Raw genomic sequence first — 25,404 nt, forward strand, 5'->3', positions numbered from 1 at the left:
TCCAGCCCAGGCCAAGCTCCTACAAGTGGGTGGGTGGGTGGGGGTAGATTTACATGTGAGAAGGTTTTGAAATTTATGATATTACTTCTTGGGGTTTTAGTCATATAGTCATAAACTATAAAATTACATTTCCAGAGTGAAAGTCCAAATACCAGAGCAAGTACAAAAGGACAGACAACTAACATAATTACTTATACGTTACACAAATTAAAATTTAGTAGAATCTTAAAAAGGAGAAATATTCTCTGTGAGCATCTGTCAAAGGAAAAGTTTGATGCTCAGTTCTATAATCTTGGAAATAAAACATAAAATGAAGTAAAACTAATATTTAATGCAAAATCCTTAATCCAGCAAACTTAAACCTGTGGATTTTAACATTGACAGATTTTAGCTGATGTAAAAAATTGGAGTACAAGTTCTGCATTTGCAAAAAAAGCTCAAGATTTCCACTACTGTAAATCAAGTATGTCCAACCTAAATCTTTACTCTTTTGAGAGCATGTACAATTCAAAAGTAGATGTCAAAATTTCCTCAGTAAAAGAGGCTATTTGAGCATCATTATATTCTAACCTTGAAAATGAATAATGTCCATGACAAGATGTCAATTATTTCATCCCTTAGTGCTTAATTCAATGTTTCGAAGGACTTTTCAGGTCTTTTATATTCAGACTCTAAATACTTTAATATTGTATTGGTATCCTTCAAAAAAAAATTTTTAGACAAAAATATACTTTTTCGTCCTGCCTCCAAAGTCCCTTGGACTTCTGAATCAACACAAAGTATGCTTTCTAGTTAGAACACAATAAAAATGCACAAGTGCATATGTTACCTTTTTTTCTCTTTAGTAATTATTTCAATCAGAATTTTTGCAATAAAAGTTCTCAATACAGGCCATACTGTATACTGTACAACAATGTATTGTTTTTAAAGAAAATTAAATAATTCTTTTCTGCCAATCCAATATCATGGACCACTAACTAATTTTCTTTCTTTTAATATCTGAGGCATGTAATTTAGAACTAAAATGTTCTTGCTTCACTGTTGGATTAAGGCTACTTCTAAACTTTGTAGCTATGCTTACGTCACATGCATTCTGACCACCTTAAGGGAATTTAGGCTGGAAATATCTAGCTTCTAGACCTTGATGTGACTTAAGAGTAAGGAGGAAAACACCAGGATCAATCCAACTCTGTCTGGGACAAAATCTCTACATATTGGGACACAAACCTTGACACCTCAAGATTTTAAAAAGAAACAGTAAGGCTCCTGCAGGATCTGGATGTTGCCAGGATTAAGCATTATCCACCACAGAATTTTAATTTTGGGCTTTTAGTGCCTAACTTTTGTCCTATATATCAAATAACCCTTTTATATCTTGCTTCTATTTGACTTGTAGTCTTTGGATAAACTTCATACCTACTTTTATAGAAGCATATGAAGTTTCATTGTGAAGTTACAGACCAGATCTCGGTTAATCCTGTTTATCATTCCTTTGGCATTGATATTGTCCTTGGCAATTGGTCTCAGTCAGTGATGCAGAAAAGCGCAAGTTAGTATTCGGCTAATGTGCAGTAGGGACCCCTAATAACACATGCTACTATATAATTGAGTCCACCTAAAGAAAAGAAATAAGATCATTTCAAAAACCTCAGCAACCTCTCCATTTTATATGGTTTGTGCACTGAAGACAGAATTCCCTATTAGAGACTCTGAAATGTCTAATAAAGGCTTTTGTAGCAATTTAGTGATATTTGCATTTGAGCAGCCTCTAGCTATTCCAATTTTTCCACCTGTGAAGAAAAGAGATGAAGGCCAAAAAAAGGTCAGAATTAAATTAAAAGAAATGCAAAACTTAGAAAATTAAGGTGCTACATTTAGCCCAGCTAGAATTATAGAGCATCTTTAAGTCAGGGTTAACATCCACTGTCTGAGCTCTATACATAGAAACTGCTGCTGCAGCTGATGGATTAGGTTTTCTCGTATATTTTTAATATATTAGAAAGGCAAGGATTCCCAGTGGCATTTATCTCAAGCATCAACATTTCTCTAATTCTAATTAATTGAAACCTAATTTGATATACTGTCATAGCTTAAATAAAATTTGAGGGTTTATATTCAAAAAGAGGAATTTGAAAAAAACAGAATCACAGAAGACATTTCTAAAAGGAAACTAAACTAGTGACATTACTTTATACTGTAAAGATTTTCCCTTCTTTACACATAGCTCCTGGTTTTCTACACATTGTTTCATTTTATTAATTTTTGTAACCAGTTTGTTTGTATCACTGAGTACTCTTTATTCAAGCCCTGTAACACCAATAAATAGGATGCCTAAACATCCTATTTGAGAATTATGGAGAAAACAGACATGTATGATGGCTGGAAGTGAACATACGAAAAAGTTGCTCAAATAGCTAATGCAGTCTACTGAGCACCATCTGTGGAAATTTTTCTCAGGAGAGAATAACATGGAAAAAAGAATAAGGTTAGTAGAAAAGTTAGACAGGTGTGGCCAATTAGTGTATCTAAAACAAACAGATTTAAAATCAAAATTAATGTGGTATTAGACTTAATTATTATTATAAATAAGCAACAGAATAGTAACAAGTGCTCAGCTGTGCATGTACACTCTAGCTGATCCTTAGGCTAGGCTCTGTATTCAGTCCCGCCTTGGTCTCCTGCACAAAATTTATTGCAATGTCAGTCAGAGAGTCAGAAAATTATCCAATAGAAATTAGTGTACGTGCACATTACATAACATACCTTGCACTTCAAAGACAAAGAATTTAAAAGCTTGAACAAGGTTATCCAGGAAGAATATACAAAGGGGTGGAAGAAATTCCTCCCATCTAAGACACCAAAAGAAAGAGTGAGCTGAGATGCCTGTACAATATTTGAATAGGATTTCCTTCTACAAATAAAGATCTTCCCTTATGAAAACACATCTGCAAATGCAGCATAAAAAAATTGATTTGTGAAAATTCAAATATAATGGAAGATGACATAAATTGCTGAAAAACAGAAAAAGGAATCCCTGTTGTCTTTTTCATTTTGAATATTTTCATGTTTTCCTGCTCAGCATATTTAATTTCTTTATTTTTATACACTTCATAGCGCATGTTCCAAATTATTTTGTTTGGTTTTAACACTAAGTTAAATGAATATAGTGTTTCCCTAATTTAATCTTCTTGTCTGGTACATTATATCAAATTTAATTTACATCTGTTAACTAATGCATGGTAGGAAATTGGTTCACTGAGTTACACATTTCAGTGATTTTCTTCTGGCAATGGAATATATAAAAATAAATCACATTTCACCCAGGCACTCTATATTATGTCACCAGCAAATGTCCAAAGCAGCACAAACCTTAAGCATTTAAAGTTTGGAATGGTTAAGTTGTGGCTATATCTTCATAATTTCTCATCTAAAAAAAAAAAAAAAAGATTTGTATAGATCTAATAAACTGTTAAGGATGAAAACTGAAAATTATCACATATTAGATTCTTCCTCCTCTTTAAAATAAATACAACCTTATTTTAGTCACAACAAAAATAAATTTCAGTACTCCTATTTATTATGCTAAATCATAGAAAAGGTAGCTATAACAATGAATGAGAAATAATATTTTTTCACCTTCACTGGTCTAGAAACTAATTAATGTATTTCCCTCACTTAAATAAAATACATGTCTGAACTGAGATCAAAATTTGAAATGCATACCTGAACACATAAATAAAATAGTACTGTGTTCAACAGTTGATGACTATAACTGTCATACTTGAGTTGCCCTCCCGTTCTCTAAAACACAGTTCTTTATGTATCACACCACATTACAAAATATGGTTAATCTTCAATATGTTATAAAAAAAAACAAACAAGGATTTTCTCGTGGGTTCCACTTCAGGAAAGTGCATTTCTGACAGCCAAGCATATCAGTTTGGGGAAAACAAACAAACATACAAAACTAAACCAAACAAAACCAAACCAAAACAATAAACAAACAAATAAACCCACAACAGAACAGAAATCCAGTAGAAATTCAAGCCATGCCTTCTGTAGTAGGAGCTACCTTATAAAATATAAGTTGTAGTCTTTCACTTAAATATTTAAGAAGATGATAAATTAAATCATTCCTGTTGGGTTTGGTGGTAGTGGTTTTAGTTTTTTGTGTGTTTCTTTGCTCTGTTTTAATTCTCTCCCACTGCCCCTTCCCCCCCAACCCAATTGAATATGACGGTATAAAATAGAATACAACAACCTACCTTTTGTTAGTCCTGGGATATACAAGACAACAACACACTCAAGATAATTTTTTTAGCATTACAATAATTTTGAACTTTAAAGGATTTCTGCTATTCTCCATGGCTCCAATTATAATGAACTCGCTTCAGTTTTTGAAAGCAATATGTATTCAACATATTTGGCAAGAAGAGTGGTAAATAAAGTTTACACACACTTGGGACAGCTCCAGCGTCATGAACAGGTTTGGACCAAATCTTTAGAGTTTCTGAAATATGGAACCAGGTTCATTCTCAGAAATAAAGAAAATCAGAGAAGTCAAACCACTACTGGGAAAATAAATCTGAAATGTTATTTGGTAATGATGTAGGTACTATGTACTATTAACGTTTTCTCAGAAAAATCACTTTTTTTTTCTTAAGTAGATAGTGTTGGTATTTTTCTGCCACTGAAAGATCTGTTAATTTTGTCATTTCTGTGAACTGTCAAAAGAAAACTTCATGAAGCATCTGCAAGTGGAAAGCTTTACTGTGAGCAAAAAGGATGGTTGAGTTTTTCCTCTAATAACAAACTCTTTTAGTTATAGTAGGAAATCTATAGATTTCCCCCAACTTCAGATCTTATTTTGAAGCCTTGGTTTCAGATTTTAGGGAAAGGAAGAGGAAATATAAAAGAAATTAAAATATGATTCTATAAATGGAGTAGAAGGAAGATTTCACATTTCAGTGCATCTGGAGAGATTCCTTCCCCAAAGATATTGCCCTCCCACCCCCAAAACCCCAAAGCAACAGAATTACAGGTGATTTTAAATTTCTATTTTTATTGTCAGTCAGGAAAAGGAATTCTCAGCAAATACCTAGCAGAGACTATTGAAACTGCATAAAAAAACAAGTCATTAGTTATGACCATTTCACTACAGTATCCAGGCAAATATTTCTTCTACCATACTCAGAATTACTATGTAGTTAATAGTGCTGGCATATTCATAGTTACCATCTGACACCACATCTTTCCCAAACCCCTGGAAGGTTACTCAATCTCATCACAGAGCATAGGGGTGTGAACTAAAGTGATACTACTGAAATACTATCACTACACAACTGAAAATTCTGCAGCACCAGCAAAATTATCTTAACACAAAACCCCACTAACACTTGTTACCAACAGTAGAAGAGCACTAGAGGAAAACAATGGAGGGATGGGAAGTGTTGTCAGTAAACCTAAAATTCTTCTGAGCAAATCCAAAATTAGGGGACAGCTCCATTATGACAATATATGATTTCAATTCTTAAAACACTGGGAGAGGGTTAGCACTGAAATGGTACCAATTATCAAAAGGAGACACAATACATTTTCATTCACCTTCTTAACCTTTTAGTTGGGAGGGCTGGGTGTTGGAAAGAAAGGATAACATCATACTTCCTTCTCTAGTTCAGGTCTGGTGATAGAAGTTTACTAGCTATATTGAATCAAAAAAGCACAGCCTTGGAATCAGACCTTCTCCCACAAACCTAAATGCATGCAATACACATGAAGAATTTTTTGGAATATGCGATTTGAGAAGTATTCAACTGTGTAAGCCAGTAAATTTGTATTAATCGTTCACTGAGTTTTGCAGCCTTTCTAATCTGACCTTTGGGTTCCTGATAATGGAACTGTAATACATCAAGAGTAGTAATACTACATTTATTACAGCTGCTTTTTTTTTTTTAAACTCTTCTGTTGATTTTTAACAATTTAATTACTCCATGACCTCCTCAGTTTTCACTGCCCCATAAGGAAATTTGAGTGTGTGCAGAACTGACCCAAGCCACTACAGTACTGGGACTCAGGGACCCAATATATTAGGTAACATGTAAGGCAAGTCTGCTGCCACCTCTTTGCAGTATCCCAAGGGCAGCACATTTCACACAAGGGGAGAGATTTGCAACAAGTGCTGTAGCCCAAGGAGATCTGAGAAGTAACCATCGCAAAAAAATCAAGAGAAGAGAGAGTCAAAGCACATCCTTTATAAAACAGCTTAACCAAGCAAGTAAATCCATTTACCTGCACTGTGCAACTATTGTCACAACAGCTCCATGGAGAGCATGTTCAGTTTGTCACTTCCACCATACTGTATCTCAAGACTTACGAGTATTACATCAAATTCATTCCTCAGAAGTCAGCTAGCAGCTTGCTTTCTTGGCACATCTCAAATATGTGGATAAATACCCAGGACTACACATGCCATGCTCCACCACCTTATTTTTAAACTCTTTTAAAGCATCTGCACCCTGCCTTTAATTCACTGGCTTTGGCTTTTCTCCAGGTTACTCTCCATTACAGGTATTTGCGTTTGAAGTAGTTATAAGTGCTCCTCCTGGGGCTCCAGGGTGTGCGGGACCCTACCTGGGGTAAGGTGCTGCTAGGGGGGCAGGACCCAGAACGAGGCAGGGTGGCATAGGCAGAGGGAGAGGTGGAGTGGGGAAGAGTGGTGTAGGCAGAGCGAGACAAGGTGTTGTAGGAGCGGGACAAGGAGCTGTACAAAGGGCGCGTGAGCGTGCTGTAGGCAGTGCGGGACAAGGGGGAGTAGCCCGAGCGTCCCACAGAGCTCCATGCTGAGCGGGAGGCGGGAGCCCATGTGAGGTTGGAGCCCAAGCGAGTGGTGGTGTCACAGGAGGGGCCCCACTGAGGGCTGCATACTGAGCGAGACCCCAGGGTGCCCACGGCCCGGGAGACCGAGTAAGAGGTGGGTGCATAGAGGGAGCGGGCTGAGGCAGCTGCCAGGGGGTCTGGGGCTGGGGAGCAGGCTCTGGGTGAGTCCTCAGGGTGAGTGAGGGGTGAGCCAGTGGTGCGGGCACCCGCGGCCCCCAGAGACACAGAGGTGGCTGAGCACAGCGAGTGGGCTGCAGGGGCCCCCACTGGGCGTGGGGATGGAGAGTACACCGAGTGGGCTGCTGGGGGTCCCACAGGGCGTGGGGCTGGGGAGCACAGCGTACGTGCTGCGGGGGCACTCCCCATCTGCAGCCCTGCTGGGGTGGCGCTACGGGCAGCAGAGTGGGGCACAGGGGAAGCCACTGAGCAGGAGGCTGGGGAGCACACGCCATGGCCTACTGGGGTGCTCAGGGGTTGGGAGGTCAGGGTGGACATTGGGCCACATGGAGGTTGGGCTGTGGGAGAGGGTGCAGAGCCACAGACAACATGTGAGACGGAGGCACCCGCCGTTGGTGGCATGGTGGCAGTGTGAGCTGCTGGAGAGTACATCGGATGGGATGGTGGAGCAGATATATGGGTAGGGACTGCCTGGGTTGCCACTGCGGGGCCAGAGCCAGCCATGAAGTGAGTTAGCAGGGCACTCACCGCATTATCTGAGGGGACAGCAACTGAGTAGGACACCGGTCCCCCACTGCCTCCAGGCTGGTGCACAGGAGCAGTACCTGTCTCAAACACCACTTGAGGCATAGGGGGGCACACAGGGTTGGAGGCTGGGGCAGGCATAGAGCCATACATGGATGGAGGCATCGGGGCACATGTAGCAGAAGGCACAGTCTCACATACAACGCGGAAGCCAGGATCACCGCCCACATCAAAACCAGAACTGACGTTTGGATTGAAGCCTTGGTTGCAGATGGAGCTGCATAACGGATGGCCAGCAGGGAGGTACACAAAGTCATACACAGGCTGGCCCCCTGCACCGCAATTTGGGTTGCACATTGGGATACATACATATTCACACATGGAGTTGAATGCAGGGTCTGCCACTGGGACAGGCCCAGAGCCATTCATGTGGACGGAGCCGTTCTCACACACGGGGTGTGACCCATTCTGGCTGACAGGCAGGGCACCGTTCTGAGCAGCAGGCAGGGTACCATTCTGGCCTGTGAGGCAACACACTTCGGCCTTGGCGCATCCCTTGCAGTAGGCAAACTTGTGGCATCCAAGATTAGCCAGGAGCCGGTGGCTGCCAAGCCTGTAAGGTGTGAACTCCACAATGGTCCGTGCCTGCTGGTTAGATGCCAGCGTTCCCAAACTGTTGAGATAAGGAAAAGAATTAGGACCCTGGCCAGCTCAGAGACATGAAGAGCTACAATAGAAGAGCATGTAATTAGGCTTGATTTGCTACAACATGTTTTCAGAGACATGCTGTTATAACAACTTTGTCTTTCTTGACTTCCTCCAAAAATAACCAAACCCACTATATGAAAAGGATGGGAACAACTTCTGTCCCAAGAGAAGATCTGGAAAACTCCCATAGTCGGTTCTGCAATTGGAACTGGAAGCTTATTCATGATACTGCCTTGAATTCTGCAAAAATGTAGCACCCTTCTGCTTCAAAAATGTATTTCCTGATTTCCATTTCCAGTAGCTTAATTTGGATCAGATAGCTTTGTGCAATCGAGTTCATTATTATTCAGCAAGAACAATTCCTAATTACTTCCCCTCAAAACTAGTCATACTTTTGTCAGTTCTCCTTGTCATGAAGAATATCAATGCATATTAATGAACAACTATTTTTCCTAGGATGTTATAGCATCCTGGATATCTCCATTTTCTGTGATTAACATTATGAGAACAGAATGCATATATTGCTGTTTCTCACTGATGTTTTCTAATTGATCATGTGTGTGTGATGCGAGTTCATGAATAATTAGAGAAATTCTCTTACAAACTCAATAAGATTATAAGGGATGGAGAACGCAACTAGAATTTCTTGTGAAGAAAACTGTGTGTTTCCTTTCAGAGAGAAATTTCAAACACACAGTTTATGCAAAACCTGAGAAAAAACGAAGCAGCAGCATATCTTGCCAGGTCTAAAAGATCCATCAGTTTCAAGAGGACTAAGGCTTTTAATGGAGTCTCAAAGCAGAAAGAGCCAAAACATCCTGTTCAGGTCCTAAACGCCAAAAATACTAGTCTTCCTCAAAACCTGCTCTGATCTAGCACACCTTGGTCAATGCCCAATATTTTTGCCATTTAAATAATCAATGGTCTTACTCAATGGTCATTGGCTCTTTGAATAAACCACAGCCTTCTAACGTCATTACACAGTTCTTCATATCTTCCTGGAGAGGATTGCAGAAGGAGATCTCTGCAGTACATGGTACTTTCAGCCTTGGCTGGTTCAGAAGCTAGTCAGAAAATAAACAAACACATCACTCTAGAGTCAAATGTTACACATTGAAATTCACACTGATCTTACCAAGAAAAGAAAGGAAAAAAAAAAGGAAGACCTAGAAATTGGCCAGTAAGAGTCCCTCTGTTCCTTAGATCACTAATCCCATAATTAAAATTCTTTACCTTCACAATAACAGGTGGTCTGTTGATCACGATATCCCTGCTCACCATCAGAACTTCTCCACACTCTGGGTCTGAGACAGCAACTACTTTAATAATGTTGTGATCACAGAGATAAGGTCCATACTGATTATATGATATGCACACTGGAATTGTTTTCACTGTAAATAAAAATATTTTAATTATTTTTTCTGATTTTTGGCTAATATTTTCACTTTCCTTTCTCCTAAAGTTTAACTGGCATTTACAATGGCTAAAATATTAATTTATCACAGCATTTTTAAAAACAGACATGATTTTTCCTAGTTTACCTAGTTAGATACACTGTTACTTGCAACAACCAGATTCATAGTTTTCAGTTAATATCAGTGCATTTACGAGTTGATTTATTATAAGCATTATCATCATCATCATTATTATTATTACACAAAGTTTGGAAAATTTAATTCCAGTGTAATTCTTAAAGCAATAATTTAAAAAGCTGGAAAATTAAAGTGTGATAAAACAGAATGTTAATATCAGGTATGAAATTTAATCTTAGAGTGATGTGTTTTATTTAAAGGCAACATTTTTCTTCCAGAAAAAGATATTAACCCTGTAAACAAGTGTTCATGTTCTGATATACCTTTGCGCTTCCCAGTATACAGTATATCTAGAAATTATTATTTTAGTGCTCAAAACAAGTGTTTTACACTAGTTAATATCTTCTGGACAAAGGGGAAAAAAATGTTTTTCTGATAAATAGCTTCAGCTTTGTCTTCCTATAGAAACCAGAACTTTGAGTGGAAATGAGATTTTAAATGATCCTAAGAACCTCTAAGTCTTGGGGAAATTAAAGACTACAATTTACCTGTCACATACATGCAGTATTGACGCTGTGTTGATTTTTGCGTCATCACCCTAAAGTGAATTCAGCTGTCAATATGTAACATTGTATTCATTTCAGTTCCCACCTCTATTAGGAAATCTCCACTAGTCCTAAAACCAAACCATCTCCTGAAAAGAACAGTAGACAAAGAGGTGTTAGACAAATTCATCTTCTTACCTTCCCTTGGACCCAATGGGATAGTCACACTGTCTTTCCAAAACTGATCCAATGGGCAGCCACTATAGGTTATTATTTGTGCACACAAATTAAACTTCAGGGTTTTGTTTTCATTACGCAAATTTTCTAGCAGCCAGTGCAGTTGGACATCTTCACCGTACATTGGGCAATTAGCCATCTTTAACCTCATGTTAATACCAGAGTCACTCAAAAATGGGTTTTTCAGAGATGATAACTCTCTATCAATATGACAGTTGGAAGCATTGCAGTACCCTGGATAAATTCTTCTGTAAGCCCGGTAATAGGCTTCTTTGTTTTTCACAGAACCTGTTGAAGAAGATACATGATAAGGAATCCACTGGAGGCAAAAGAAGACACATCTACCCCCATAATAAAGATAGATAATTAAATTTCCTGAAACCTAGTGTAGTGGCTTGGTGTAGAACAAATCCACTAGATAATGAAACGCAAGGTATGGTTGTCTGAATGCATAGAAGAAAATAAATATATCAAAAAATATTTAAAAAAAAAATTACTTTTATTAGTGAAATTTAAAAATGGTCATTTAAATCTCAAAGTGTATAGTTAGTGCAAAAATCAAAATATAACGGGATTAGGGTGAATATGAAATGTTACCATGTCTCTCAAAGCCAAAATACACCATTCAAAAAAAGAAGCTATTATTTTCTCTTTTGTTTCTGTTAAAAAAAAAAAAAAAAAAAAGGAAAACCATGGTATTTTTCAAAAATTTACATGGAAAGTATTTACAAAAAAAATTGTAATTTTACAATCAACTATGATCCACTCATTATTCCTTTATGCAATTTTGCTGGGAACTCCTCCTTGCTACTGGAAGATGAAAACCAGTAATTAGTAGTCCAAAGTAAGAACAGCAGAATATCCTAATAATACATGAATTCAATAAGCAGGCATATTTTCTGACAGATCTGGTACACGAAGTAACAAGAAAGAAGTTAATCCTGGGTTTAAAAGAATCTAGGGTTGGTTTTTTTTTAGATTATCTAAAGTTTGCTAATATTTTAAACCACTGTACAGGTGACACCAAAACATGTACATACAAATAGTGGTATTAAAACGGCTGGAAGGCATGTCATGTGAGGAGCTGCTAAGGACTCTGGGCTTGCCTAATTTGGGGAAAAGGAGTCTGAGGGGCAACCTCATTGCTCTCTACAACTTCCCAAGGAGGAGAAGTGGAGAGAGGTGCTGAGCATTTCTCCCTGGGACCTACTGACAGGATGTGGGGGAATGGGTCAAAGCTGCATCAGGCAATATTCAGACTTGACATGAAGAAGCATTTCTTTACCAAGAGGGTGGTCAACCACTGGAACAGGCTTCCAAGAGAGGTGTTTGATATCCCAAGCCTGTCAATGCCTTAGAATGAGGTATTTGAACAATGCCCTTAATAATATACTGTAACTTTCAGTTAAATACATCTTTGAGGCAGAAAGGTGCTACAGGCAAGTTACACTAGAGGATAACTCTAGGTCCCTTCCAACTGAAATATCCCATCCTATATTAATGCAATTACTATCTGTTTCATTTTAATCATCTAAATGTGTTTAGAAGTTTAAGGATGAAGGTCTTTGAACAGAAATGCATCTTCCTTTTTCTCAAAAACAATACAACTTCAGATTGTTCTATTAATTTTAACAAAGGACAGATTGCACTAATAATTTTATATGACTAGCACTGAAAATTTCCTCTAACTTATTTAATGGCTTTTCATCATACCTAGTTCATACTTGTAAGCCCCAGTGATATCTTCAAATTGCTCACTGCCAACACGCTTGGTGATTAGACGTTGTCCACATGGCCAAGGATCGCAGAAAAACTTCGCTCTTTTGGCATTGTTTTGGGAAAGCCAGCCAGCATAGTTTGAATTTACTCGAGAAAACAGATGATGACCATCATAGTCCAAGTCCAGTTCCCCTTCTCTGACGCTTCGAACCCAGGTAGGACCGCTACAAGCTGTACCTAAGCCAGATAGCAACATTATAGTAGGTTGTAACCTGAGTAGTAGGAAAACTCAACAACATAAGAAGAAAACAATGACAGTTATAGTAAACAGTTACCTCTGCCTGTTTCCAAAGGTGTTGGATCCAAACACTGCCAATCACCACAGCATTGTTTTAGGTCTCTGCGAGCCATCCAAGATTCATTCCAGCAGTGATATCGCCTGTAGGATGCAGGTATATAGGATTAAAGACATCTCTTGGATCACCAAGTTCAATGCTTTACAATGGAGGAAAACCATGTCAGAGATAACATTTTAATCAACTGAAGACTCTCTATGTCTTAAAACTTTTAATGATGTTTGGGGACAGGAGTTGTTAGGTTTACTTTATATCACTCAGACTGGAAGTTTGTCCTGCAGACCTGATTGCAAAACATTCTTATTACAGCCCTCTTTTTTTTCAGTTGATAATGTGTCAGCACAGTTCTTTCTTTTAAGTAGTTTATTTTCCTAATATCTTCCTCCTGGTTCTTTACAGGAAAATCACATACTGTTTTAGTCTTCTTTTTAATGGCTTAACAAAGAATAAAGAATAAACTCCTTAGTAATTTGTGCTAAAATGAGATACTCCTTCCCTTATATTTCAGTTTGATCCTTTTTTGAAGGAAAAGGCATTTTTGAAATGAAAGGGCAGAAAATTCATTAATAGCTCTCACAGATGAGACAAAACCAAAATTCTGGTGCAGTGAAACTATGAACACACAGGTCAAGGGTGACAACATGAAATACTGCTGTGATAACTGATAATGTCATAGTTGTATGAAAATGAATTGAAAGGTTTACAAGAATAAAGCTATCTATGATAAAAAAAATCTCAGGAAGACAACATAATTATCAAACAAGATGGCCTTATTCTTTTGACATAGAAGGGTAAGCAGGTAGCATAACTTCTCACAAGTGGTTTTCTTTTCCTTTTCTGAAAATGTAGATTGAACAGACTGCCTGTTCAGTAACTACATGTTTGGAAATGTATTTTTAGGAAACTAAACTGCTTTGTCATGACAAAGAAAGATACATGCTGATCTGCTAGATTTACATTAGTCTTTCTATCATTTAATCAAAAAACGAACCAAAACCAAAATCAATAACAAAAGAACTTGTGTATTTCTTATTTACCATAGCTTGTCTTTACCACATAGGTTTTTTCCAGTACAGTCAAAAATCTCATTGATACCAAGTGGATTTTCATTTGAGCTTGGAAAACAGAAGCTTGTAACAACACGGCTTGGAACTCCCAAACAGCGCATCACTGTAGGGGAAAAAAAAAAAATATTAATGAGTCATTACAAATGGTATTTAATCAAGGAAATCCTTCACTTGTTTTATAAATAAGTCTCCAATATTCTACTTTGCAATTACATAAATACAATGGATAGAAAGCAATATTTGGGATGCCCTGATTCTGTCTTCAAAACTTCCTTTATGGGGTTGAAAGTAGTCCAAAAAGAGCCTAGCAGGAAGAAATGGCTTGGTATTCTTCCAGCTTATACTGGAAAAACCCCCAAATCCCCAAACCAGAATAATGAACCTGATCTGGCATTAATAAAGCACAGTCATTTTGTTTGAAACAGTGTAGTACACATAGATTCATCTTTGCAGTATCAATTTAATTGCAATTCAATATCAATTCAATTCAATTTCATGTGTAGAAGCAGTTTCAGTAAATAAATGGTAAAAAGTTCAAACTTAATTTTTTTTTTGTCCGTATAGTTTGCTATTATCTTATTCTTTGCAGTAAAATAACATAGTAGCCTGCTGCTTTTATGTTTTGGAGGGGACACGGCTACAGGTTTTCTTGTTCATATCTCAGTATTTTTCTCAGCCTTCAAACTTCACCCAAAGGATATTTTGGCTCCACAATGCTGCAATTGCTCTGTGTTTATAATAAAGTTGTAGATTTGATAGCTGCATGGTATAAAGGTCACAGAAAAGACAGTACTGCTTTTTCTTCTTGCTCTTCATGCTATATAGGAAAGCAACAGGTTGATAACAAACACTATGTTAGGAGCCATACCATATTATAGCAAGAGAAAAATACTTTTTTTTTTTTTTTTTTAGTAAAATGCTTAATATCCTCCCACTAGTTTTTAGGCTCAGAGATTTCTGATCCTGGTTTTCTCTTTTCCTTTTTGGATAGCTGGGTAAGGGTAGACTGAAATATAATACCTGTGCACATTACCGAAGCAAGAGACCCACAGTACCCATATCTGACTGGCCTGCATCTGCCATTGTACCACTGCTGAAGAATAGGGACACTTCCATTCCAGGAAAATGGTTTTGTTCCCTTCAGGTAGTCATTGTTTTCTGGAATCTTCATTATACTGCTAGTAATATGGCTGCTTATCTAGAAAGAGAAAATAAAAATCACCTTCTCAAATAGCTGACCATGTCTTTAATCCTAAGTATATCATAAAATCATTAGATATTAGTGTCGCAAGTTAGCTTTTTCTGTGAATCTGAGCACAGAAACGATTCCCCGTGTTATTCATACTATGTTAGATTACAGTTCAACACGTCCTTCTATAATATAATGGAGTGTGTTCTGACCTATTCAGAGGTCACACACCACTAGAGGTCTTACCATGTGATTTACCACCATGCTGACGTGCACAGGGTCATTGCGCCAACAGCGGTCACGATCAGAGCCATGATGATAACTTGCACCAATGTCTAGGATCTTCAAGCAGATATCCAGAATTCCATCTTCAAACTGATAAAAGAGAAGTTAAAACAGGCATCAATGGTTCTGCAGTTTCCTTAATTTTACTACAGAAAAATTCTTTCCAGTTGCTTGGTCTACAGTGAAATTCTCAGATGTTTTGTTTTGTTCATGCATAATCTGGACTGGTCCTTAGAACTTTTCATGCCCCATAATATAACCGTGCATTTCTTAAAAGGTATGGATAACACTTCACTTATCCATATATGGATGACATCTGCTTCTGAAGAAGCCTTTAAAACATACCTGTCCAAAGTGCCATGGTCGAGAGGTAATATGCTTGTGAACTCCTTCATACAGTATGCCATGCTCATTCAGAACATATTCTTCTCTATGGGCCTGATTGTCCATATATACAGGGTCATCTGGAAAAGATATAGAGCTATCAGTCAGGCAAATGTACATTTCTAGCACTTCTGTATCTCCTGCTTGACTGCATCCCTCTTTCTTTTCCTACCTATTTTTGATTTATATTTTTAAACATGTTCAAGGGTGCAGGCTCTTTAAACATTCAGAGACAATTCAGTTCTATTTACAGCTAGGTATTACCTTTATTAAGTCTCTCCTTGCTATAGTATGCTGAATTACAGAACTTGCAATTTATCTTCACGCTAAACCACTCTAGAAGTCAATCACTGGGCACTTAGAGTTCAGTATCTGATTTTTATCAAATCAAAAGCACAGACAATGGAAATATGTAATGATTTTGGCAAGGTCCTACAGACTCCAGATCTGCTTGCTATCAGAAACAGATCTACAGAATTTATTTTGTATTTGTATACTATATTGGAACTAGAAGATCTTAAGGTCCTTTCCAACCCTAACTATTCTGTGATTCTATAATGAAACCACGGAATTCACAGAATTACAGTATGTTTGAGGTGGGAAGAGACTTCTGGAGGTCATCTGGTCCAGCTCCCTCCTCAAGCAGGTTCACGCTGTGCTGGTTACCCAAGATCACATCCATGCGGCTGTAGAGCATCTCCAAGGTTGGAGACTCCACAACCTCTCTGGGCAACCTGTGCCAGTGCTCAGTCACCCTCACCTTAAAAAAGTGTTTGTGCTAATTGCTTCTTGCCCTGTCAAGCCACTGTAAAAGGGGGGGGAGGGGGGGGGCGTTGAGACAGTCTTGAACTCTGAGAGAAAAAAAAAAAAAAAATACCAAAAAAACAAACAAGAAAACAAACAAAAAAAATCCCTCCCTATTTCTGTGACTTCATCCCTTACTTATGAGCTAAGTAATACAAAATGTTCAACATTTTTGCTCATCACTAGAATTTTTCTTAAAATAATCTGATCATCACTAGACTTCTTACCTGCACACCAAGGGTTAAAAAGGACATAAAAATCTCCAAGACATCGCTGATATGTATGACCACAAGATGTGATTTGCATATTGAGAATATAACGGCCAATGCAGGCGTTGGAAGGAGGAAACACGCTGATATTGATGCATTTTGGCTGATAAACTTTGTAGGAAGAACTCCAGCAGGTTTGATCTAGGCATCTGCCCATTGGAAAGCTACATTTTGTCTCATTTGATTCGCAGGGTCTGAGGCCTTTTCAGGAAAATAAATACAACTTTCATCAGACTAAACAAAGCACATGTAAAAAGCAAGTAATTTGTTTAGGCATCATTTGCAATGCAAAGCAAAGGGTGGATTTCTTTTTTATTTGTCACCTCTGCAGCAGAGTGAGAAAACTTTAAAAGTTAGCAGAATTGCCTGAGCTAGGGGAAGGTAGTCGCTTTGCAGAGAAGATGTGTGAGCAGATACTATTTGTCACTGAAGACTACTGAGAATATTACATAACAGAAAAGGACTGGGAAAGACTACACTAAGTTTGGGTGTAACTACCTGTCTCCACAGTGAAAATGGCCTTGTCCACAGAGTCATCCCATTCCCGGTTTTGAAAGCGAGCATAAAAGTTGAAGGCTTGCCCTCTCCTTATTATCTGTCTGTCAGTTCCAAAGAATTGTGTATTATGAATTTGGCAGTTTGAAGGACAGTTCAGGTCAACTTCTCCCAGCTCGATGACTGCAGGATGGAGAAAGGAACGCAAAGGAAAAAACAGATAGTTGAGTTCCCATCATTGGCTGAGGTCAAGATTACATGAAGGAGCAGGTAAAGATGAAAGACAGAGATAACTGTTTAAAAAAAAAATAATTCAGGAGTTTGTTCAAAATTCAGCAACACTGAGATTGACACATACATCCATAAAATTATCCTTACAAGTTCACCACTTCCCTAGCTTGCAGGTGGAAACTTGTTATAATGCTTTATAAAGCTGTGCCACAAGTTTCACATCTTTTATCTAGTACCTTCTTGCTTAATAAATACCTGATGCTGAGGGATGATAGTATCTCTACTTGAAAAACTGATTTTGCACTGTAATGTTCTTTCCACATTAAAGCACACTGTCTACAGTTACTTTTCAACCACAATTAGACAGCAGACGTTTTGCGCATACTATCAGTTGAGTTTTTTATACAAGTAATAAAATAATAAAGTAAATTGAATAAAAGATTTTATTAAAAAATAGGTGTTTGAAAGCTTAAATGAGTTATTAAAAAATAGAAACAACTAAATATCTCCCCCCAAATTGTAAGTACTGTTAAATATGCATGAAATGTCTCAATCTGCATGTCCTTAAGTCATAAAAGGTTTGCAGACATCTTTGAGGAACTTAATGGAGACAGAAATACTAAAAAAAATAAAAAAATGTTGACAATCTATCCCAAGTGCTATGATTAGCTTAACAAAAATTTTAGCTGACTGCCCTTGGGCATCCTGCCTGGGTATCAGTCATTTCATAAGGGTAATTATGACCTTGGTGCCAGAAGGATGGGTGGCGACACTGATTTTTACCTATTTGAATCCAACGTTTTACTTTCAAAAGTGCTTTGCTCTAATTGAAGATAATGGGAGCCACAGATTCTCAGGAGTTCTGGAAATTTGCCTTACTGGACTACAAAGTCTTGTATACTATTTTAATTCTAAAGGGTTAAGTTTGGTCTTGCTAAGACTACAGAAAAATCAAGCAATGCAACTTCTCTAACTATACTGGCACTAAGTTGAATATAGAGTTGGTATTTAGTAGAAACTATTTTTTCCTAACCAGAAACAAGGGTGTATCCACATAAAAAGAAAGTCATAGCTAAGCCCATGGGACCAGGACACTTCCAAGACAACCCAGAAGTGTTTCCCAGGATCACGTCCTGAAGTAAAACATAATTGAACTGGGAGGGGAGGATGGATAAGAGAAAAGAAACCAACTAACAACAAAACCAACCAACAACAAAACCAACCAAGAAAACAAATAAAACCCCATAAAAAACCACAAACTTCCCCCCCCCCCCCCCAGCTTTTTCTGGTTTCTTTCCTTGAAAGAGTTTTCATCTCACCATTTAAACGAATTGATCATTCAGCTCTTCAGAAAAGATCAGCAGATAAATGCAGTTCTGGGCGTTACCCATGTTAAAAACATGCACACCATCAACAACAACCAAAAATATAGCAATGCATTACATCATTATTACTCATGAATGCATCATACCTGCTGACAAGAAAGAGTAACAGAGCTGAACTGAAAATCTCATACCTTAATGATATTTTTTCAACCGTAACACAAAACATTCTGGTTCAACAAAAAGGATTAGAAGTGGTTATAGCACACATGATGAATTCCTGTGGTCAAGAACACTGAAAGAACCTGGCAAGTCTTCACCCATTCTCTGAAGGCATTTACAAACCAAGACAACTACACCTCATCCACTCATTAATCCAGCTGAACCAGAACATCAGGGAGTTGATATATTACATGTTTCCAAGGGAATTTCTTTAAAGTCAGCCCACAGTTTGCTTATCAGTTAATTATCACAATTGGACCACAAAGGTGCTAACAATTGCCTTCTTAAGCAAAGGCATCTTGGAGAAAATACTAAAGGCTAATCAATTTCTTATCTTTTACTGGCTTTCTCTCTCTGGTAGAAACCCTACCCTCAATACCAGTCACTGAATTTTCTCTATTAATTTACATTTTACCTTCATTCCAGAGAGAATACTTCAGGTATCCATTGTGAAATAATAGCTTCTAGCATGAGAATACCAAAAACTAGTACTTTATCATTTATGCTGGAAATAACATGTATTCTTTTCCATGCTATAAGTCTCAGAATTTGTTGTTGTTTCACCAATTCTTTTAAACAGCTCTCATTTTCCATTACAAAAGAAAAGCATTTCTTCCAAAGCTGTTTTTCTTTCCTTTCTCACCAAGTCCACAAATAAAATCTAAACCATAGAACCATAGAAGTAATTTCTAGACTTGATTCCACACAGCAAAACGCACTTTTTTTTTTCCCCTTACACCTGACCTAAGTATTTCCACTTTCAGTACTGAGTCAAGTGATAGTAAAGTTTCAAGACACTCACCTTCCATTTTTCTTCTACATGTACTAGTTTCTGAAGAACAGTACTGGTAGAGATACCTGCTCCTCAGCAAGATGTACTGCAAGGTCTGGCTGATCTCCTCTGTGAACCAACCTAATTTCCCCTCGGTAACATTTATATTCAGAACTAAAAGGCTGTCACACATATTGCATCAACAAAATACCAGTTTACAAAGAGGCACCACCCATGTGTCTACTGATGCTCATAAATGATTCATTTTAACTTCCAGCATTATTAGGGAGAGTCCTGAGGCTGAAGGGAGGGAGAGATCTTGGTACCTCACGTATAACATAGTACTTTCAATGTCCTACAACTTACCATGTCTCAAAAATATTTTAAGACCAGGATGAATCTAAACATGTTTCAGTGCAAGCCATTTTTTACCATTTAAATTTCCCATAAATCCCAGCGCCTACTGTTCCCTTCTGGCTAGACATCTTCAGTCACCTATATGAAAACAATAAAGAACGCCAGACTTAAGCTGGATTTAGACTCCTTGAATATGATCACCAGTGGACATTTGTATTATAATATAAGCAGGAATCTCAGCTTTCAGAAAGTCTGTATAGCACTCCCTCCAAGGGGAGGTCAGAGTAAAATGAAACAGCTATAAATTTTTCTAGCTATACTGTAAAATAAACAGAAGACATGCATGAAATGTTTTTGAAGTTGACAGTAAAATTTAATCTAAACATAATTTATTTATATTTTGTGTATATTTATATTCTAGCACACAATCAATTTTGTAGCTTCTTAGCTGACTCCATCTCCCTTCTCCTGAAATCATGAAAACCACAAGATTTTTCCAATAATTTCTGTGAACAGAAAACATTTAAGTATGCACAAAAATGTATTATTTTAGTTAGGTTCCAGGCATATTTAATAAAAGAACTACAAAAATGTTCTCTCTGCACACCCAGATAAGTACATTAGCCAGCAAAGAGGAAAGACTGAAATTTCCTCTCACAAAACCAGAATGAACATTTTCTATGCTACCTCCTATCTTTCTTATGCCTCTATGCCAAGTTTTACTCCATGAGATATCCTTTGAATCCCTCAAAGTTATTCTACTTTGGATTAAAACCCACCGCTTCTCTCCCCTGAAAATAACATTAAAAAAATCAACAACAACAAACAACAAAAATAAAACAACTAATAACAACCTCCCAAAAATAAATTAAAAAATCCCAACATTCATTGATATAGAAAGAACACGATGACTGACGTTCAGCTATTTGCATAACTACCTGGATTCTAGACAGCGCTTTAAGAAATCATAAAATGAAAGAGCTTAACTAACAGTGAAATAACTTAGTAGGCATAACTTAACAGCTCAGGTATTGTGAAATAACTTCACGGAAATTAGAGCAAAGAAAAAAATCAGCACATCAGCAATGGGTTTGGAAGAGAGTGGTTAAAATATTTGTATGAGTGATGCATAGAAAGTGAACACAATATTTAATGTGTTCATTTCTGAAATTTGTAAATATTTGGTGGCTAGTCAGTAGGCAGACATGAAAAATATGTGAATCTTAAATATTTCATTAATTTCTCATATATCTGAAAACTTTATTTTCCTTAATATTTATCATTTGACTACTAAATTTCAACACATTGAAAAAACGAAAACCAATACTATTCCATAAGAAATAACTTAGAAGCAATAAACACATAATGAACCTTAAATCAACCTGTAAAATAAGAATGGTAGTGGTCCAGTCACCCATTGAAGACCTGCCTACAAATGTATACCCATACTAATACCCAGAGAATAGCACAGGAAAGTATCCAAATTGCTCACAGTTTCCAAGGATAGATTAAAATCCCCTGAAATACTTCTAGTTCAATCTGACTGAAATATTTTGGTAAATGAAAGCCTGTGACAAATAAAAGAAAACAAATAAGCATCAGTGAGTAGCTGCACCTGTGGGTTCAAAGAGACTTAATTAAGAGTTTAAAATAATAAAGGCCTGATTCACGAGTGGAACACTTTCTGTATGGATATGAGTCACTAACTTTAGTAAGCATGCTTGCTTAGGTCCTTGAAGCTGCTTTGGTGCCTATCTGTCTCTGCAGGATCACCATACAGATACCCAGCCCCAAAGCAAAGCCTCCCATATACCCAAGTTCCTGCCTTTCAGTGTTTCCAAAGGCATACAATTGCTGTTGCCAGCTCACAGCTATCAGACTGGTTGGTCCTCATTCAAGCCCAAGTCCCAAGTGCCTGAAGTAAGACTCTTGAACAAGGCAGAAAAATCACAGCACACTAACTCCTTAGGTGCACTCACTCTGTTCTTACCTCTCTTGCCTTCCATGCCCTGCATCATATCAGTCAGACTCCAGTAGTCCATGCAGCAGGGCCCCCACCCTAAAGAAGGAGGCATGAGAGACTTGAGTGCAAACAGGAAACGGAGAATATGGTTCAAAGAAAGGCTCTACCTCTCAGCTTACAGCATTACTGAGCAACTGATGCATCCAGATTGCTGACCTCCAACAGAGGTTGCTTCCCTGTAGTCTCCTCCTGGGTTGAAACAGTTCCCCACCCTGCCTGACAGCAAGGTGTGCCAAGCTAAGGTTAATAGTCCCTTGGTCCCTGCTGGAGGTGCTTTACCCTCCTTCTTCAACCTTTTTCCCTAACACTTCACTCATCATTCACCCAAGCTGTCCTTTCCACATTACTACAGTATCTTACACATCCAGCATTCCCTAAATGTAAAAAGAAGCTGATACCCCTGATGCAGGCCTCAAATTTCTGCAGGATAGCACGTTTATGAGGGTTTAGACACTTCCAGAATTTAAGCCATTTAGGTTATTAAGCTTCTTTAAAGACTTTGACTTTGGCCCTTATTGCAGAAGTATCCGCTTGATAATAGTTTAGAGAGGACTTTTTAATTCCTGGAGTAATTGGTACTTACAATATTACAGACTACATTTACTTATTACAACAGTTTTGTTTGTTGTTTTTTGTTTTGGTTTGGTTTGTTTTTTTTAAATATTACTTGTGTTACAATAGACTGACATAAGATGAGCTTGCTGAGGTTCTGAAATTTTCATAGCTTTCAATTACCCTTATGGCAGTAGGAAATGGCAGGGACTGAAGAACAGTGCATCACAATCACAGAACATCTGTGAACAGCATTGATGCAGTTCTGCAGTATCACTAATATTTTTGGGACCAATAGAGAAGACGCAGTAATCAAGCATCCAAAGAATCCCTTCAAGAAAAAACACAAAATGAAGCTCAACAAGGGGTAAAGGAACAAATGAGAAAATGTGAATCAAAGTGTCTTGGTGAAAGTGCCATCTAGTGAAAAGCTGGTGTAACTACAGTGCTTAAAAAAACCTGACTGCTCGAGCGTGTGCCAATAAGCCCAAGTTCACTTTTTGCACTTGGTCATATAATTGTATTCCTTTGATTGCTGGACCTAGAGTTCCCCTTACTAAAAAAGCCTGCAATTTTGTAGCAATAGTAATGGGTGATGGAGTAAAAAGTTACCTGTAAAGCTGGGATATTTGAAGTCATTAAATGGCATTGCTACCTCCTCACAAAAGTGTGAGCAGACTCGCATTCCTCACAAGGAATATTCATGTCTAACAAGGAGATAGTGAAGAAAAAATGGATGTCATAGGCTAACTCTAAAATAAGCACGTTTGTTAGGAATACACATCTGACATTTAGAAACCTCATATTACAAGGGCAATAGGCTGGCAGACTAACATGAACTCTGTTTCAGAGCACACCCAGAAGTTTCTTAAAATTCATAAATCAATTTGCAATGAGTGTGCCTTTCATTAAAGAACCTGAAAGCACTGACAGCTACTCTGTTCAGCATAAGCAACTATTACAACACCCTATTTACAGATGAATTAGGACAAAGAAATGCTTCAAATGAAATCCTAAATGAGAAGCTCTGTCTTTCTAGAAGCTGAAGGAAATTAGTAGCATTAAATAACTATAGGTGGTTTCTGACACTACAAAACCACCAGCCTTCATAAAAGAAACCAAAAACTCCTTCAAGGCAGCTCCTATCCAACCTGGTCCATAAGACTTGTTTTGCATTCTGACTGAGTTACTTGTCTTGTCTCTCAGCCTTTTCCTGGGTTTCTATCAGCTGTGTAAGCCATTTTCTTGTTCCATTTAATCAGATGTTTTTTTTCCCCCAATATCTCAGCGCTGATGAGAAAGACACACATCTATAATGTTGCAGTATATGCAGAATGCTGAAAAGTCAGACAATTAAAGGATGTGTACCTCATAAGAGCAAGTAACGCCATTTATGCTTAAGGCAGATAGTCATCACATTTAGAACAGAACCCAGGTAAAATGCTAGCCTGAGTCATACTGTAGGCCTTACTTCCGTACTTCACCTTTGCCCTATAGCACTTCCATAGTAATTTTTTTTTAATTGTCTCTTTTTTTAATGTAACTTAATAACAGTAGCAACGGTAACTGGGTTAATTTAATAGAATAAAAGTATAAACATTCCATAAATAACAATTAATAAATTTCAATAAAAAGAAAAAAATAATTTGTCTATCAAAAAACCCCAACCAACAACCCTTTTTCACAAAATGAAGCTAGAATTTACAGTTGAGTAATTTGCCAGGTAGCCTACTTCAAGTACTGTAAGTTCACTTTCAAATGAGCTTGTTCACAACTTTATTTAAAAACGGAAGTGGAATAAACTAGCAGTACTGTAAATTCAAACCTCAGCAGTAACTTTCCCCCACAGAGAAACCTATAAATCACCAAGCAGTCCTGTGAGCATAACCCACCAGTCTAACTGCCCAAGCAATGGAGTAGATACCATAGATTTTTATCTGGACAGGCAATGCTAATTGGAAAAGATTCAGTCTGAGTAGTATGAGTTGAAAGAATAAAACAAGGAGGGACATTTACTGGGCTAGATCACAAGAGGTTTGGGGCTCTCTGGGAGAAGAGTCTAGCAAGTTGGCTCCTATACTGTTCTTTAATTTAAAGGTTAAACTTTCAATGAAGCCTGCTAGTTGTTTAAAGGGAGGGGAAAAACAAAAAGAAAAAAAGAAATACATGTTCTCCTCTAATGCCTATTCACACATATTAATTTAAAATGTCTTTATATAAGAGTGGAGCTCAACATCTTGAGGCAGAAGTCTAAGGTATAAATCTCCAACCCAGCAAAAAAGTAAGAGTCTTGAGGACTGATATTTACACTGTAAAGAGCCCTTACTTTTACTAGGGAACAACCTAATATTAAAAAAGGTGATGAGGAAATATTTTGTGAATATTTATTTTTGTAAATATTTTCTGGCAAAGTAGGTTCAATACCTGCCTGAGGTAACTTTTTCAAGATTTCTAAAATTTCTCATGTATTGCTTATTTTAGAGTTAAAAAATATGCAGTTCTGGTTTTATTTTAAGCAGTTGGGAGTATAAGACTCAGAAGTTAAAATTAACAGGGACAAACTCTTAAAATACTTGGCCATTTCAGATCTCTATAGTGGATATCTTACACATACACAAGCATGGTATATCAAGAAGACAGTAGTGTGTATAAAGAGTAAGCAATACCCCATATCTCAGAAAAGCAAATGCCAATGTTTATCCTTTTTTAAACATATGCACAGGCACACACTTTCTTCAATGAAAAATAGCATAGTAA

The 25,404-nt window shown here is 37.5% G+C and overlaps 1 protein-coding gene across 1 annotated transcript; it reads right to left on the reverse strand.

Annotated features, from left to right (window-relative positions):
- Positions 1-5,042: 5,042 nt before the first annotated feature.
- On the reverse strand, positions 5,043-20,846 carry LOC133267006 (protein-glutamine gamma-glutamyltransferase 5-like). The gene is made up of 13 exons (XM_061448878.1): positions 19,746-20,846; positions 17,172-17,351; positions 16,632-16,874; positions 15,562-15,680; positions 15,178-15,306; positions 14,763-14,940; positions 13,713-13,845; positions 12,655-12,758; positions 12,314-12,556; positions 10,562-10,888; positions 9,520-9,677; positions 9,217-9,350; positions 5,043-8,251 (listed from the first exon to the last, which is right to left on the reverse strand). Exons 1-13 carry the CDS (start codon positions 19,906-19,908, stop codon positions 6,562-6,564), a joined length of 3,801 nt encoding a protein of 1,266 aa, XP_061304862.1. The 5' UTR covers positions 19,909-20,846; the 3' UTR covers positions 5,043-6,561.
- Between the last annotated feature and the right edge of the window lie 4,558 nt (positions 20,847-25,404).

Source organism: Pezoporus flaviventris, unplaced genomic scaffold (genome assembly GCF_033815535.1).
Source record: "Pezoporus flaviventris isolate CSIRO_AGI_PZ_B2104156 unplaced genomic scaffold, CSIRO_AGI_Pfla_v1 ptg000007l, whole genome shotgun sequence".
NCBI classification, from domain to species: Eukaryota; Metazoa; Chordata; class Aves; order Psittaciformes; family Psittacidae; genus Pezoporus; species Pezoporus flaviventris.